The 14,573-nt window shown below is 43.3% G+C and overlaps 1 protein-coding gene and 1 non-coding gene across 2 annotated transcripts in view; one reads left to right on the forward strand and one right to left on the reverse strand.

Annotated features, from left to right (window-relative positions):
* The window catches only part of NCEH1 (neutral cholesterol ester hydrolase 1), an 80,911-nt gene extending 69,987 nt beyond the window's left edge, over nucleotides 1-10,924 (reverse strand). The window contains exon 1 of the mRNA XM_033211722.1: nucleotides 10,556-10,924. Coding sequence (XP_033067613.1) covers nucleotides 10,556-10,789 — 234 coding nt within the window. The 5' untranslated portion in view covers nucleotides 10,790-10,924. The remainder of the gene's footprint in view (nucleotides 1-10,555) is intronic.
* LOC117084612 lies at nucleotides 2,805-2,907 on the forward strand. Its single transcript, XR_004437540.1, has one exon. It is a non-coding gene; the product is annotated as a U6 spliceosomal RNA (small nuclear RNA).
* Nucleotides 10,925-14,573: the final 3,649 nt, after the last annotated feature.

Below are 14,573 nucleotides of genomic sequence, written 5' to 3' on the forward strand. Positions count from 1 at the left end.
TTGTGGGAGCTCAAAAAAAAAAGAAATCAGGACAAAAAATTCACTAGTGACTAAGTTATCATGAGTGTCCTCACAGCATAGCCCAGCAGGGAGGGCATGAAACTAAGAGACCATGAATTTCTATTGTAGTTCCCATTTCACCAGTACAACCGATCACAGGTTTAAAAAAAAAAATTTTTTTTAAGAGACAGGGTCTTGCTCTGTCACCCAGGCTAGAGTGTAGTGGTGTGATCATACACCACAGCCTTTACCTCCTACGCTCAAGAGGTCCTCATTCTCCCCAGTAGCTGAGATTACGTGCCACCACATCCAGCTAATTATTTTTTGCAGAGACAGTCTTACTTTGTTGCCAAGGTTGGTCTTGAACTCCTGGCCTCAAGGGGCCTCCTGCCTTGGGATTACAGGTGTGAGCCACTGTGCCTGGCCCTGATCATATGATCTTGATGATGTCCTTGACTCTTTCTGAACCTCAAGTTCCCTTAGCTGACAAATGGAAATAACAATGGCAATGAGTCATTTATTGAAAAAATGAAGAGGTGATATTAGTAAAAACCTTCATAAAATCTAAAGTACTTTATAAATATGAGGTATGCTAAAAAGTTATGTTCTTTAAGGTCTCATTTCTTTCAGGGATAGCCTCTTTTTCCACTTGCCACTGGTGTCCCTCAGGGGCACCCTTGGTAGAATCCCCCAGATCTTTCTCTCACTCCAAACACCTTTGTTTCAACTACTTCTGCCACTATCCATTTGCCGACCACTCCCAAATCCATATCACCAGCCCAGCTCTGTCTCCTGAGCTCTGGATCTGTATATGCAGCTGTTTATGAACAGCTATCCTTGACTAGTCAGCTGACATTTCAAAACAGGGTCCCAAACTTTATACCTTCACCCCTAGGTCTGCTCTTGCTCCCAAATCAGGGTCATGGTCCCCATTCACCCAACTATTCCAGAATCTGTCCCAGGAGTCATCTTTGACTCCTTCCTCTCCACTGCTCCATACTCTCCCCTCCAACAGCAGCTCTGATCAGCTGTCTTCCAAATCAGTCCCACTTCATTAGTTCATGCTCTCACCTGAATTAGCACTTCCTAAACGGTCTTTTGCCTTTTTTTTTTTTTTTTTTTTAAAGATGGAGTCTCCCTGTATTGCCCAGGCTGGAGTGCAGTGGCGCAATCTTGGTTCACTGCAACCTCCACCTCCCGGGTTCAAGCAATTCTCCTGCCTCAGCCTCCTGAGCAGCTGGCACTACAGGCGCACGCCACCATGCCCAGCTAATTTTTTAACATATATATATATTTAGTAGAGACGGGGTTTCACCATACGGGCCATGGCTGGTCTCAAACTCGTGACCTTGTGATCCGCCTGCCTAAGCCTCCAAAAGTGCTGGGATTACAGGCGTGAGCCACCGCGCCTGGCCCACTTTTGCTTTCTTACATTCCAGTGTCTACACTGCCACTGTGAACGACTATTCTAAAACACAGTTTTGAGCATGTGACTTCTCTGCTAGGAGACTTTCACTTGCTCCTTTCTTGTCCACAGAGCTCTTCCTCACCTGACTGGTGCTTCCCTTCTGCCTCCCTCTCTAACCTTTGAACTTTAAGCTTCAGTCAGTCTAAGCCACTTGTAGTTCCTCAGCTATACCATCCTCTCCCACTAGAACCTTCACATACTGCTGCTTCTGGCTGGAATGCTCCTTTCACCCTTCTCTTCTCTGGTTTCTATTATAAGGAAATCTAGCACAAATCTAAACTCCTGAGTTCAGGAGTAACACAGGCTGGAACTGAATTCAGGCTCCACCTCATATAAACTGTGTCACCTTAAGCAAGTCACTTTTCTTTGCATTTCAGTCTCCTCCTTTGTCACATTAAGAACACCTGCCTGATTGTATTACCATGGGCTAAACTAACTGCACACAAAGCACATAGCACAGTATCTGCCACAAAGTAAATGCTCACTATATGCTCAATAGATGTTATTTTTACTGTAAGCACTCAACCTTGACATCTCAGATTAGACACGTTTCCCCAGTGCCCAGGTTCACTTTAGATGTTTTTTCCAAGACTCTTGCAGCAACCCACAGATGCCTCTATCATAATTCTCCTTCCATCATTCAAGCACCCACCTTATCACTGGCAGTTGGTTTATCACCCCTCACTTGACTGTAAGCTTCTCAAGATTAGGTATCTGCCTTACACATTTCTGTTTTGCCAGACCAGCCCCTCGCCTTTGTGTTCAGTTAACGTTTATTTAATACATGATGACTTCTAGGGTTTTCATTTTATTAAGCACTGAAAGACAGCTTGTTAAAATTTCATATTATGAGACACCTTTGATTAGGCAGGCAATATAGTCCAGTTTTTCACTTGAAAATTCAATTACAGGTAAGCACGGTGACTCATGCCTGTGATCCCAGCACTTTGGGAAGCCAAAGTGGGAGGATCACTTGAGCCCAGGAGTTTGAGAACAGCCTAGGCAACATAGCAAGACTTTGTCTTTCCTAAAAAAAAAAAAAAAAAAAAAAAAAAGCCAGGCATGGTGGCACGCACCTGTAGTCCCAGCTACTCAAGAGGCTGAGGCAGGAGGATCCCTTGAGCCCAGAAGTTCAAGGTTGCAGTGAGCTGTGATCACACCACTGCATCCCCACCTGGGTGACAGAGCAAGACCTTGTCTCTAAGAAAAAAATAAAAGGTAAAAAAAAAAAAAAATAAAGTCAATTACATTTCTTCATTCTATACAAACATAAAATGAAGGAGAAGTGGTAGACAGTTCCCACATAATTTCATTTGGCAGGAAAAATAAATACATGGTGCTCACTTCAGCAGCATATATACTAAAATCAGAACAATTCAGAGAGGACCAGCATGCCCCCTGCAGAAGGATGACACATATTTGTGGTGTTACATATTTTCTTTTAAAAAGTAAATATGGCTTGGCGTGGTGGCTTACACCTGTAATCCCAGCACTTTAGAAGGCCGAGGTGGTTGGATCACCTAAGGCCAGCAGTTCGAGACCAGCCTGGCCAACATGGTGAAACCCTGTCCCTACAAAAATACAAAAAAAAAAAAAAAAAAAATTAGCCGGGTATGATGGCAGGTGCCTGTAATCCCAGCTACTCGGGAGGCTCAGGCGGGAGAATTGCTTGAACCTGGGAGGTGGAGGTTGCAGTGAGCCCAGATGGCACCACTGCACTCCCGCCTGGGTGACAGAGCGAAACTCCATCTCAAAAAAAAAAAAGTAAATATATGTTATTTTAAAAGAAGCAATTGTGCATACAATGAACATTTAAGAATGATTAACTGTACTTTCACACTTCATAGAAATGTCTCAGATCAAGCTCAAATTGCATGGTAGAGATAGGATGTCCCATTAAAATAATGAGGGTATTTCTATGCTTAGGGCTATATTTGTAGAAGTGCCAGAAAAAATAAAAAGGAAACTATAAATTGGGCATTATCTTACACACCTGGTAGCTGAATCAATCTGATCTTAATTTTTCATAGGTACTATCTGCAGAGACCAACTCAGGTTGTTCACCTGTCAGAACCAATGCTGATTAAATAATGCCCCTGACATTATTCTTAAAACCTTTTGCTGCCATATGTTTAAAGAAAAATCCTAGCAAATCAGCTAAAAATTGTGGTTAGTGAAGTTACAATGTGCATGAAGAAACAGGCATCATCACAATTTCTGGACAATCATTATTTACTGATGTTTTAAAGTTAAATTTACCTGACAATAGTAAATATTCCAGTTCAAAACTGTTATGAAAGAGGTTAGCACGTTGGAATTCTGCAGTTTCCAGCTGAGCTGTCATTTAAACCACACCCACACAGCCCAAAAGCACATCGTGCACAGAGAATTCAGGTGAGGTGACATTAAGTCTCAACAACTTTGGGGACATTTGGCATAAAAATCCTTGACCAACTAGTCCAAAAGCACTGTCACCCATAAGAAACAGGGGAACACGCAGCACAAATACCTATTTCAGCACTTCTTTTACATTATGTCACTGAAAAGATTCATAGTATAAGCAGTAGGAAGTTAGAGAATAATCAAGACAAGCCAGGCTCATGCTCCGAGCTCCCTTGGGACACCATTATTACCTTTAGTCACATTTTCCTTCCATCATTCAAGTGCCCACCTTAACACTGGCAGTTGGTTTATCATCCCCTACTTGACTGCAAGCTTCTCAAGTTTAGGTATCTGCCTTACACATTTCTGTTTTGCCAGAGCAGCTCCTCGCCTTGGTGTTCATTTAATAAGTGACGACTTCCAGGGTTTTAATTTTATTAAACATTGAAAAAGAGCTTGTTAAAATTTCATAATATGACGCACCTTAGATTAGGCAGGCAATATAGTCTGGTTTTTCACTTGAAAATTCAATTACAGGTAGGCAAGGTGGCTCATGCCTGTGATCCCAGCACTTTGGGAAGCCAAAGCAGCAGGATCACTCTTCAGAAGAGTTTATCACTCTTCTAAACTATACATTCTAAACTCCCTCCTATGAGATTTTGTAACTACACCTGTTCTACACCTCTCAGCTCCTAGCTTTTTAATAGCTATATATTAACATGACTTCTCCATCCTACTAGACTGTGGTTTCTTCTAGGTCACTTTAGTGTCTCCCCAAAGCTTCACACAGGATTTCAATTCATGTTAAGTCTAGGTAACTGAGCACAAAGCATGGCACTATGATAGCTATATCAGGGGATCCAGTAAAGTCTTTTTAAAAGAAATTTGGTTTTCCTCATAAAGCAAATACTAAAATATACATTGATATGCATACGCACATCAATTCCACTTTAGAAATAGAAAAATTATCCCTGGGGAAAAAAGTTATTTTTTAAATACATTTTTTGTAGAGATGGGGAGGCTGGCACTGTCTCACTATGTTGCCCAGGCTGCTCTCGAACTCCTGACCTCAAGTGATTCTTGCACCTCAGCCTCTGTAAACTCAGCTGATAGCAATAACCTAAGCACATTCTGAGAATGACCCTGTAGGACTGACACACCTAAATGTGTGTTCTGAGCTAGGGAGTCCCCAAGTGCCCAACCCAGTGATTTTTTCCTTATCTATGATAAACATGTGAGTAATCCCCACCATGGAACATTGGGTGTACAGGGGATCAGGGCCCTGAGTTTTGGGTTAAATGAAGGTTGCCAGGTGGAACTCATTACGGGGAGGACATCAAGTGACAATGCTATGTAAACTGCATGTTTGCAGGCAGTTGTGGTTTTCCTGCCCTCCCTGCCACCACTGTACTGCAGAAAGACAGATATGTTGTCCAGCCTGCTGCCAATGGCCCATTTCTATATATAAAGTAATTCTTCTGTCCAGCCCATCACCACTGAACTCCTTCCCTTGTTTGTAAGCCCCTAATAAAACCCTATGTTTTGGCTGGGCACAGTGGCTCATGCCTGGAATCCCAGCATTTTAGGAGGCCAAGGCTGGTGTATCACCTGAGGTCAGGAGTTCAAAACCAGCCTGGCCAACATGGCGAAACCCCATCCTTACTAAAAAAGTACAACAATTAGCCAGGCATGGTGGTATACACCTGTAATCCCAGCTACTCCGGAGGCTAAGGCACGAGAATCACTTGAACCCAGAGGTGGAGGTTGCAGTGAGCTGAGATCACGCCACTACACTCCAGCCTGGGTGACAGAGTGAGACTCCATCTCAACAACAACAAAAAACATGTCTTGTCTGCAGGCTCTGGGAATCCTCTTCAGCCTCTTCAACCTGGTGCCTTCACTACTGAGATTAATGGGGGTTTGGTGCAACAGTCTCCCAAAGTGCTGGGGTTACAGGCATGAGCTACCATGCCTGGATAAAAGAAGTTTTAAAATAATTTATTACTACATGTTCATTGTAGAAAATCTAGAATATACCAATATGAAAACTGAAGATACAACCTTATGGCCCAGAAGAAAAAAATCGTGTTTTAAATTATATCTTTCTGCTTTTTCTATACAAACATAGATACATGTTTTGATATATAAAAGTGTATACGCTATTTTGTAGCCTTTTCCTGCTTAACACATAGTACACATCTTTTGCAAGTCATTAAACATTTTACAACCTAAATTTTTTTAACTGCCTAGTATCCCCAAATATGAATTTACCATTATTTAGTCTTTTACTGCTCTTAATTTTTTTTTTTTTTTTTTTTTTTAGATGAAGTCTCACTCTGTAGCCCAGGCTAGAATGCAGTGGCACCTCAGCCTCCCAAGTAAGTGGAATTACAGGCACGCGCCACTGCACCCGCCTAATTTTTTGTATTTTTCAGTAGAGACAGGGTTTCACCATATCATATTGGCCAGGCTGGTCTTGAACTCCTGACCTCAGGTAATCTGCCCGCCTTGGCCTCCCAAAGTGCTAGGATTCCAGGCATGAGCCACCATGCCCAGCCTTCATTCGTTGAAATGGTGCTGCAAATAAAAGAAAAAAAGATTGCTGAATGTTCCTTCACGTTTATTATAAGTGGCAGTGCTTTTAGACTAGTTCAACAAGTTTTTGGTTTTTTTTATCTTTGTCTTATGGTGCTGATGAACAAGTTTTTTAATCCTGTAAAATGTTTCCATCTTTATAGCTAGAGGTTTGTCTATATCCATCATTACTTACCATAAATTCCATCTTAGAGGGATTACAGGGTCAAAAAATAAACACACTGCTAAGACTTCTGATGGATATTGCCAAACCGTTCTACAAAAACGTGGTTCTAACATACATTTTCTCCAGCAGTGTACACTTCTCAGTATTTTAACCTGCACTGAGATTACCATTTAAAAAAAAAAATCTGTCTGCATAGCATTTGGAAATCAGCCTTCAGGACTTCCCCAGACTCTCTTCTTTTGTTCCTCTAGTCTCCTGCTGCCTGGTCATCTAAATTACACCTCTGCCCTTCCCAGAGCTACTTTTGTTTGTGCTTTTCCACTGCTCACGTCTTCTGGTGGCTTTGCTATAACACTGAAATTTGCCTAGCTAGTATTTTATCCCCTTAGGGCCAAAGTATCAACTAATCTGATGAACTAATCCATGCTAATGCAAAGGGCCTCATTTCCAGCAACACGTATGCAATATAACATGCAGTTTAAGGAAAATATATTGTCTACAACAGCAATGCCTTTTATCTTATAGAGCATTGGTTCTCAAGTTTTGCTGCAATTAAGATCATGTGGGGAACTTTTCTTTTATTATTATTATTATTATTATTATTATTGAGACGGAGTCTCGCACTGTTGCCCAGGCTGGAGTGCAGTGGCGATCTCGGCTCACTGCAACCTCCGCCTCCCGGGTTCACACCGTTCTCCTGCCTCAGCCTCCCGAGTGGCTGGGACTGCAGGCACCCGCCACCACGCCAGGCTAATTTTTTTGTATTTTCAGTAGAGACGGGGTTTCATCGTATTAGCCAGGATGGTCTCGTGATCCACCTGCCTTGGACTCCCAAAGTGCTGGGATTACAGGCGTGAGCCACTGCGCCCGGCCGGAACTTTTCTTAAACACTGCTAAGAACATTCATCTCCCAGAGATTCTAAGTAAGTTTGGTATGTGGTGTAACCTGAGCATCAAGTGTTTTTTGTTTGTTTGTTTAGTTTTGTTTTAAACAGTTCTTAGGTGATTCTAACAGCATTTGTGTTTGAGATGAGTCAGAGAGATCCTAAGTAGCTTCTCCTTAGGGACTATGGGGAACCCCAACGAAGAAAAGCGCAATGAACATAATCTCAATAATCTGACTCACTGCACAAGATAAAGGAGATAAAGAGTAGTAAAGGGTGAAGTATTTGCCAATGACAACAGAATAACATTCACATTTCTTGATGGTAGGCGGCTGACGCTGTGTTAGGAAACAGGCTGAGCTTAATCTCTCAAACAGCTTCAATAGATTTTGTAATTGAGCCAATCAATTCAAACTAAAATTATTTGAGTAACGAGGTTGACGCCATGCTATTTATTTACTTATTTATTGATTTGAGACAGAGTTTCACTCTTGTTGCCCAGGCTGGAGTGCAGTGGCATGATCTTGACTCACCGCAACCTCCGCCTCCTGGATTCAAGCGATTCTCCCGCCTCAGTCTCCCAAGTAGCTGGGACTACAGGCAACTGCCACCAGGCCTGGCTAATTTTTTGTATTTTTAGTAGAGACGAGGTTTCATTATGTTGGCGAGGCTGCTGGTCTCGAACTCCTGACCTCGTGATCTACCTGCCTTGGTCTCCCAAAGTGCTGGGATTACAGGTGCAAGCCACTGCGCCAGGCCATGACACCATGCAATTTAGTAGTAGCGCTCCAGGTTTCAACTATATAAATTATTTCCAGTTTATATTTATTTTATTGCTTCAAAAAAGGTGAGCATTCTTACAGATGTTCCCACAATCCACAATGAACCCTTTGGGACAACTAGAAGACTCACTACAAGTACCAGGCACTTAAATAAAACATTACTAGACCTTACAGCAAACCTACAAGGTAGATATTGCCCTATTTTACAGGGAAAGCTCAGGAAGATTTGAGGTGACACTGGTAAATTGCTTTATTGGGTAGAATATGTTTCCATCTGAATAATGATCTTTCTGATATTTCACAATTTAGAAGAGAAGTGGTAAGAGCCATTTCTCTGCAAATCCACTCCTGAGCCACAGTGTCAGGTGAGAACACTGGTTACCTCATCTATTACTGACTTCAGGTTACACCCACTATCATTCTCAAGCGCCACCTGAGGGTATACTCTGTGGAGGACCTTACACAGCCTTGTCCTTGACGGGTTGGCAAGCCTAGCTGGGAAAGAAAAGCTTTTCTCCAAACCTAGCTTGTCCAAGATTACTTATGATGGAGAAGACTTCTTTGGTGACCTGAAAACTAAGAATAATCTCTGCAGCCAACATAGGAGTTTGACTTTTTCCTGTTTTCCTATGTTTAAGCTATTGTAGAAGACCATTAACCCACCCAGGTAAACACCAAGTAAACATCACTGTTCCTCAATCTTTGAAGGGTATTACTTTCAAATTACATAATTTCATGGGGGAGGAGAGGGATTGCAGGGCTTCCTACACCAAGACTGACTTTATTGACACCGGTGCTAAAGAAGGGGATGATCATTTTCACCATGTCAACATTATAGGAAGCAGGAGGAAAGGAAGGGGGGCAGAGGTCTATAGTTTCATAGACCTTTCGTAAGTGAGGAAAAGAGCTTTGGAGATGAGAATGTGGCTGAATTCAGGAAAAGCAAATCCATGTTAGGAATGTGCTACAATAGCTACAATACCCTAGTAAGGGGACTTTTCACAGGATAAAGCCCCACAGATTATGTAATCCTACACATAGTGAATGGACAGGGAATAGGAATATAAACCCTCTGGGAAAAATCATGATTTTTTAAAAATCAGCTTTCTCAGGTTGAAATGATTTTTTTCCTCTTTCTCTAGTTGTCATTTCTGAAAGAAGGAGTTTATAAAAATATTCTGAGATTAAAGCCCAAGGTTGTGAGGAGGGAGGAGGCTTAGTTTTGGAGAAGGTTAGAGTTTAGATAGAGCAGGCTGCTCAGAAATACTGTCCAATCAGAGGGCTCAGCCTTGGCTGCAGACTGTAGTTTAGATTTTAGATTCTCTGACACTAAAAATAATGCCTCTTACCATGGAATAAACCAGAGACAGTTACATTTTCCTGTCCATGGGAGGAATGAACACACACCCATGATACAGTGGAGAGAAATGCTACCCTCAGAGAAGTGAGGTTAAGGCAGGTAACCTCACTCAGGAAAAGGTTATCTGACAGCCAAGGACATAAAATAAATGCTGTAGGGCAAGCAGAAAACATGCATCATGCAAACCAGGGCTGCCGCCTCCTCACCTCCTTTCAGCCAGCCCAGCCTCCCAGTTCCCGTTCTTGGGCTGAGCTGAGACCTGCCTCGGGTGAAACGCCTCCTCACCTCCTTTCGGCCAGCCCAGCCTCCCAGTCCCCTTTCTTGGGCTGAACTGAGATCTGCCTCGGGTGAAACGAGAAATCCCTACGGCTCCTCAAGTGCTTGGATGGAGAGCCCTGCCTGCTGTGTCCCGCAACGGAGCGCTCCACAGCCTGGGGACAATGGGAGACTGCCCTTGCCTGCTTCTGCTTCTAAGGTGGCTGCATTCCCAGGAACCAGAGCCTGCTTTTCCCGAGCTCTCCTAAAAACATTTAACTCACTCTCTGCCGGCCCCTATGGGAGAACGACAGTGTGGGGAAGGGTGGTTTATAAAATGCTGAAGGATTTGCCTTTTGACCTTGCAAACCAAGGAAGAGGAAGATATTTAGGACAGACGAAGGTTTAAACTGTTGTCATATTCTATTCAAGCATTTCTTCCCTGTCACAAACGCAGACGGGGACATGTAGATCTAGCCCGCTGCTAGCAAGGAGGCGAATGCGATACCCTGAAAATTCCCGATTGGACCACCTTAAAAAGCGATAGTCTCAATGCATTAGGAAAAACCTGCGTTTTCGTCGAACCCGGCGGAGGAATTTTGTATCCCCTTCAAATATTGCGTAAGAGGAGGAAGAGAGAAGCAGCGCTGGGCTGCACCTCACCACTTGCTGTGCACCCCGGAAAGTGGCGTCCAGCAGCATCAGCTTCCAGGGGTCGGACACAGAGCCGGGCAGCGGGATGTACACGTAATAGGCGGCCAGCGCCACCAGGGCGGTGAGCAGGACACAGGACGACCTCATCTTCCCCCGGCTCGGCTTGCCAGCGGGTTGGCAAAGAGGAAAGGGCGATGCCACCCGGAGACCTCCGGCAAGTTTCTGCCCGCGGCAGCTGCTCATTCACGCGTTTCTTATAAGCCCAGGAGCCAATCAGAGGCTGCGTCGGGAGGAAGTTGGAGCGCGGACGTGCCCCCTCTACGGTGTCCTTGCAAAGTGTGGCAGTCACTCCAGGTTTGAGGAAGGCTCTGTCGCTGCGGTGGCCGTAGCGCAGCGGACCCTGGAGGACACTGGTTTGTACTGCATGCGTGTGAGGATGGCTTTCCTCCTGGAGGGTCTCAAATGGAAAATAGTTTCAGTGTGACGAGTCTCTGGACAAAGCAAGTGGGTCATTCTGACTCAGAGTACTGAGAAAGGAAATAAAAATTCTGTTTTCTGGAGCCAGACTTGGAGTGGTTTGTAAGTTCTAGCTGATATATGGCAAAAGAAGATATTAAATTCTTCTGGCTCAAACAATGGAAGACCAGTAGTACATCTAGCACCCACGTCTTGTTTCTAAATCCCATGCTCCAATAAAAGGAACCACGGCTTTTTGACACCACTTCTGGAGAAAAGGCTGATACCAGGGCTGGCGCTGTAAAGTACAAGATGAACCTGTTGTGCCAGAGATGCGGAAGTGCTCAAAAAATGATAGGAACTAGTCAAAGGTCCACAGCTGCCAACTTGAAGGGTCTTGTAGTGGCTAAAGCTGGGATAATTTTACCATCAATATGAATCATCATAATGGATTATAACCCATTGATTAAAATAAAACTCAGCAATCTATATTAATATAAATAAATGAAAGAAGAAAGGCTTTTCTTAAAATAGAATGCCAACTAGTAACCACGGAAAATTATAAATGACTGCTAAAACTAGAGGGTAAAAATTTGACATAGAATTTTAGTTCTTCATCAGAAGATCTCTCCACAAATTACTACAAAGGGAAAAAATAAAACTTTTTATTGGAGAAACTTGTGGATATCACCTAAAAAATTCTTTCAGTGGGTTAATGGTAGCAGAAATACATTTAAACCCAGATTTCTTGTTAATGATTGGGGATGAGGAGGGGTGGGTGAGTACTGAATGGGAGACAGAAAACTTCACTAGCAAAATTTCAACCAGAAATCCAGAAGGAAAACATTTAAAGACCTGTTTCAAGAAAGTGGTAGGATGACAACTCCAAACTTATTGATGAAGGTCTTAAAACACCTAGTATATATAATTATGCATCTTAAGATAGTAATTTTAATTTAATCTAATCAATATAAGTGAAATAACAATAAATTTGCTTCTGATAATGATATTTTTAGGAAACAGTTGGCTTCCTCTTCAAAGTTGAAGGAAAACTGATAAGAAGGGCACACTTTCATGGTATTTCAAGCAAGTTCTCTCTCTGTTTTTTTTGGGGGGGGTTGTTTTTGTTGTTGTTTCTTGTTTGTTTGTTTTGTTTTGTTTTTGAGATGGAGTCTTGCTCTTGTCGCCCAGGCTGGAGTGCAATGGCATTAGCTCACTGCAACCTCCGCCTCCCAGGTTCAAGCAATTCTCCTGCCTCCCGAGTAGCTGGGATTACAGGTGCCCACCAACACGCCCAGCTAATTTTTGTATTTTTAGTGCAGATGGGGGTTTCACCGTGTTGGCCAGGCTGGTCTCGAACTCCTGACCTCGTGATCTGCCCGCCCTGTCTCCCCAAAGTGCTGGGATTACAGGCATGAGCCACTGCTTTTAAGTTACTGGTTAAGCTCATAACTCTACGCAGATAGGAATGTTTATGTTTAGGTTTGTGTGTGAGTATATGTGCAGAAAATTAGAAGCTAATCCTTTTTTTTTTTTTTTTGAAATGGAGTCTCCCTCTTGTTGCCCAGGCTGGGGTACAATGGCGCAGTCTTGGCTCACTGCAACCTCTGCCTCCAGGGTTCAAGCCATTCTCCTGCCTCAGCCTCCCAAGTAGCCAGGATTACGGGTGTCTGCCACCACTCCCGGCTAATTTTGTATTTTTAGTAGAGACAGGGTTTCACCATGTTGGCCAGGCTGGTCTTGAACTCCTGACTTCAGGTGATCTGCCCACCTTGGCCTCCCAAAGTGCTGGGATTACAGCTGTGAACTACCATGCCCAGCCAGAAGTTAATCTTTATGGGTGATTAGAAATAATCCTGGAGATATAAACCAAGCTGACTATTGGATTTAGTTACATTACTTGCTTTCAGGAAATCTGCAAAATAAATTCAAGTTTTACTTTGTCGACAATATTTTTCTCCTAGATTTTGACTATATGTTCATGAAAACATAGATCTTACAGCTAATGACAAAACCAAACTGAACCAAAAACAAACAAACAAACAAATCCAAAAATCCCCACACCTAACTCAGCCTTCCCTCTTCCACCGGCAGTGACACTCTCAGTGGTATAGATGAGCCTCTTGAGGATTAGCACAGCCAAACAGCTTGTTCATATTCCTCTAGTTTGTAAGTGATAGTAGCAATATTTATTTCTGCCTCTCAGTGAAGTGTGACTTCCCTTAAGCAGTACACTAAGAGATAGAAACTAAGAAAGAACCAAGAAACTGCAGTAATCTCAGATCAGAAATCTGAGAGCCTCTGTAGATCTGAGAGTTTTTTTAAATGAGACTAATTTGAGATAAACATAAACACCTTCACCACCTGTTTTCAATACTTCATTCATTCAACAAACATACCTGGCCCGCATTGGGAAATAAAGAAGTTGTGGCAGGCAGGTCGTAAGGTCTCTACTCTTTGTTTTTATATGCTTGGAGGGCGGGAGGGTTCAGGGGAGGATATAAGCAAGATACAAAAGGAAGAGCCAAACAATAAAGAAACAAACAAAAATTAATAAGCAACATGCATTAATTTGCCTTACTATGAAGTAATTCTGTGGTAAGCACTTTGAATATATTAACTAATTTAGCTTCATAAAGATTCTACGAAGTGGGTACCATTCTTACTCTAAAAGCAGACACTGAAAGATGAAATGCTTTGCCCAAGCCATCCAGCTGGTATGTGAGCCCAGAGTCTGAGCCTACCGCTCATGTGCTTTACCACTCAGCTCTACTGCTAAGTGGTTAAAAATGAAGAGAAAACAGCTGGGCATGGTGGCTCATGCCTGTAATCCCAGCACTTTGGGAGGCCAAGATGGGCAGATCACCTGAGGTTGGGAGTTTGAGACCCGCCTGGCCAACATGGGGAAATCCTGCCTCTACTAAAACTACAAAAATTAGCTGAGCATGGTGGTAGGCGCCTGTAATCCCAGCTACTCGGGGGGCTGAGGCAGGAGAATTGCTTGAACCTGGGAGGCGTAGGTTGCAGTGAGCCCAGATTGCAGCATTACACTCTAGCCTGGGCAACAAGAGTGAAAGTCTATCTCAGAAAAAAAAAAACAAAAAAACAAGAGAAGAAGAAGAAGAAGAAAGAAAGAAGAAGAAAGAAGAAAGAAGAGGAGGAAGAGAAAACAGAACAGGGTGTCTGGGAGCTGCTTTAAATTGGGTGGAAAAGGCTGGGCGCGGTGGCTCAAGCCTGTAATCCCAGCACTTTGGGAGGCCGAGACGGGCGGATCACGAGGTCAGGAGATCGAGACCATCCTGGCTAACACTGTGAAACCCCGTCTCTACTAAAAAATACAAAAAACTAGCCGGGCGAGGTGGCGGGCGCCTGTAGTCCCAGCTACTCGGGAGGCTGAGGCAGGAGAATGGCGTAAACCCGGGAGGCGGAGCTTGCAGTGAGCTGAGATCCGGCCACTGCACTCCAGCCCCAGCGACAGAGTGAGACTCCGTCTCAAAAATAAATAAATAAATAGGGTGGAAAAGGGGGCCTCTTTAAGGAGATGCCATTTGAGCTGAGATCTGCATAACAG

The sequence above is a fragment of the Trachypithecus francoisi genome, unplaced genomic scaffold (assembly GCF_009764315.1).
Source record: "Trachypithecus francoisi isolate TF-2019V2 unplaced genomic scaffold, Tfra_2.0 Lachesis_group0, whole genome shotgun sequence".
Lineage (NCBI taxonomy): Eukaryota > Metazoa > Chordata > Mammalia > Primates > Cercopithecidae > Trachypithecus > Trachypithecus francoisi.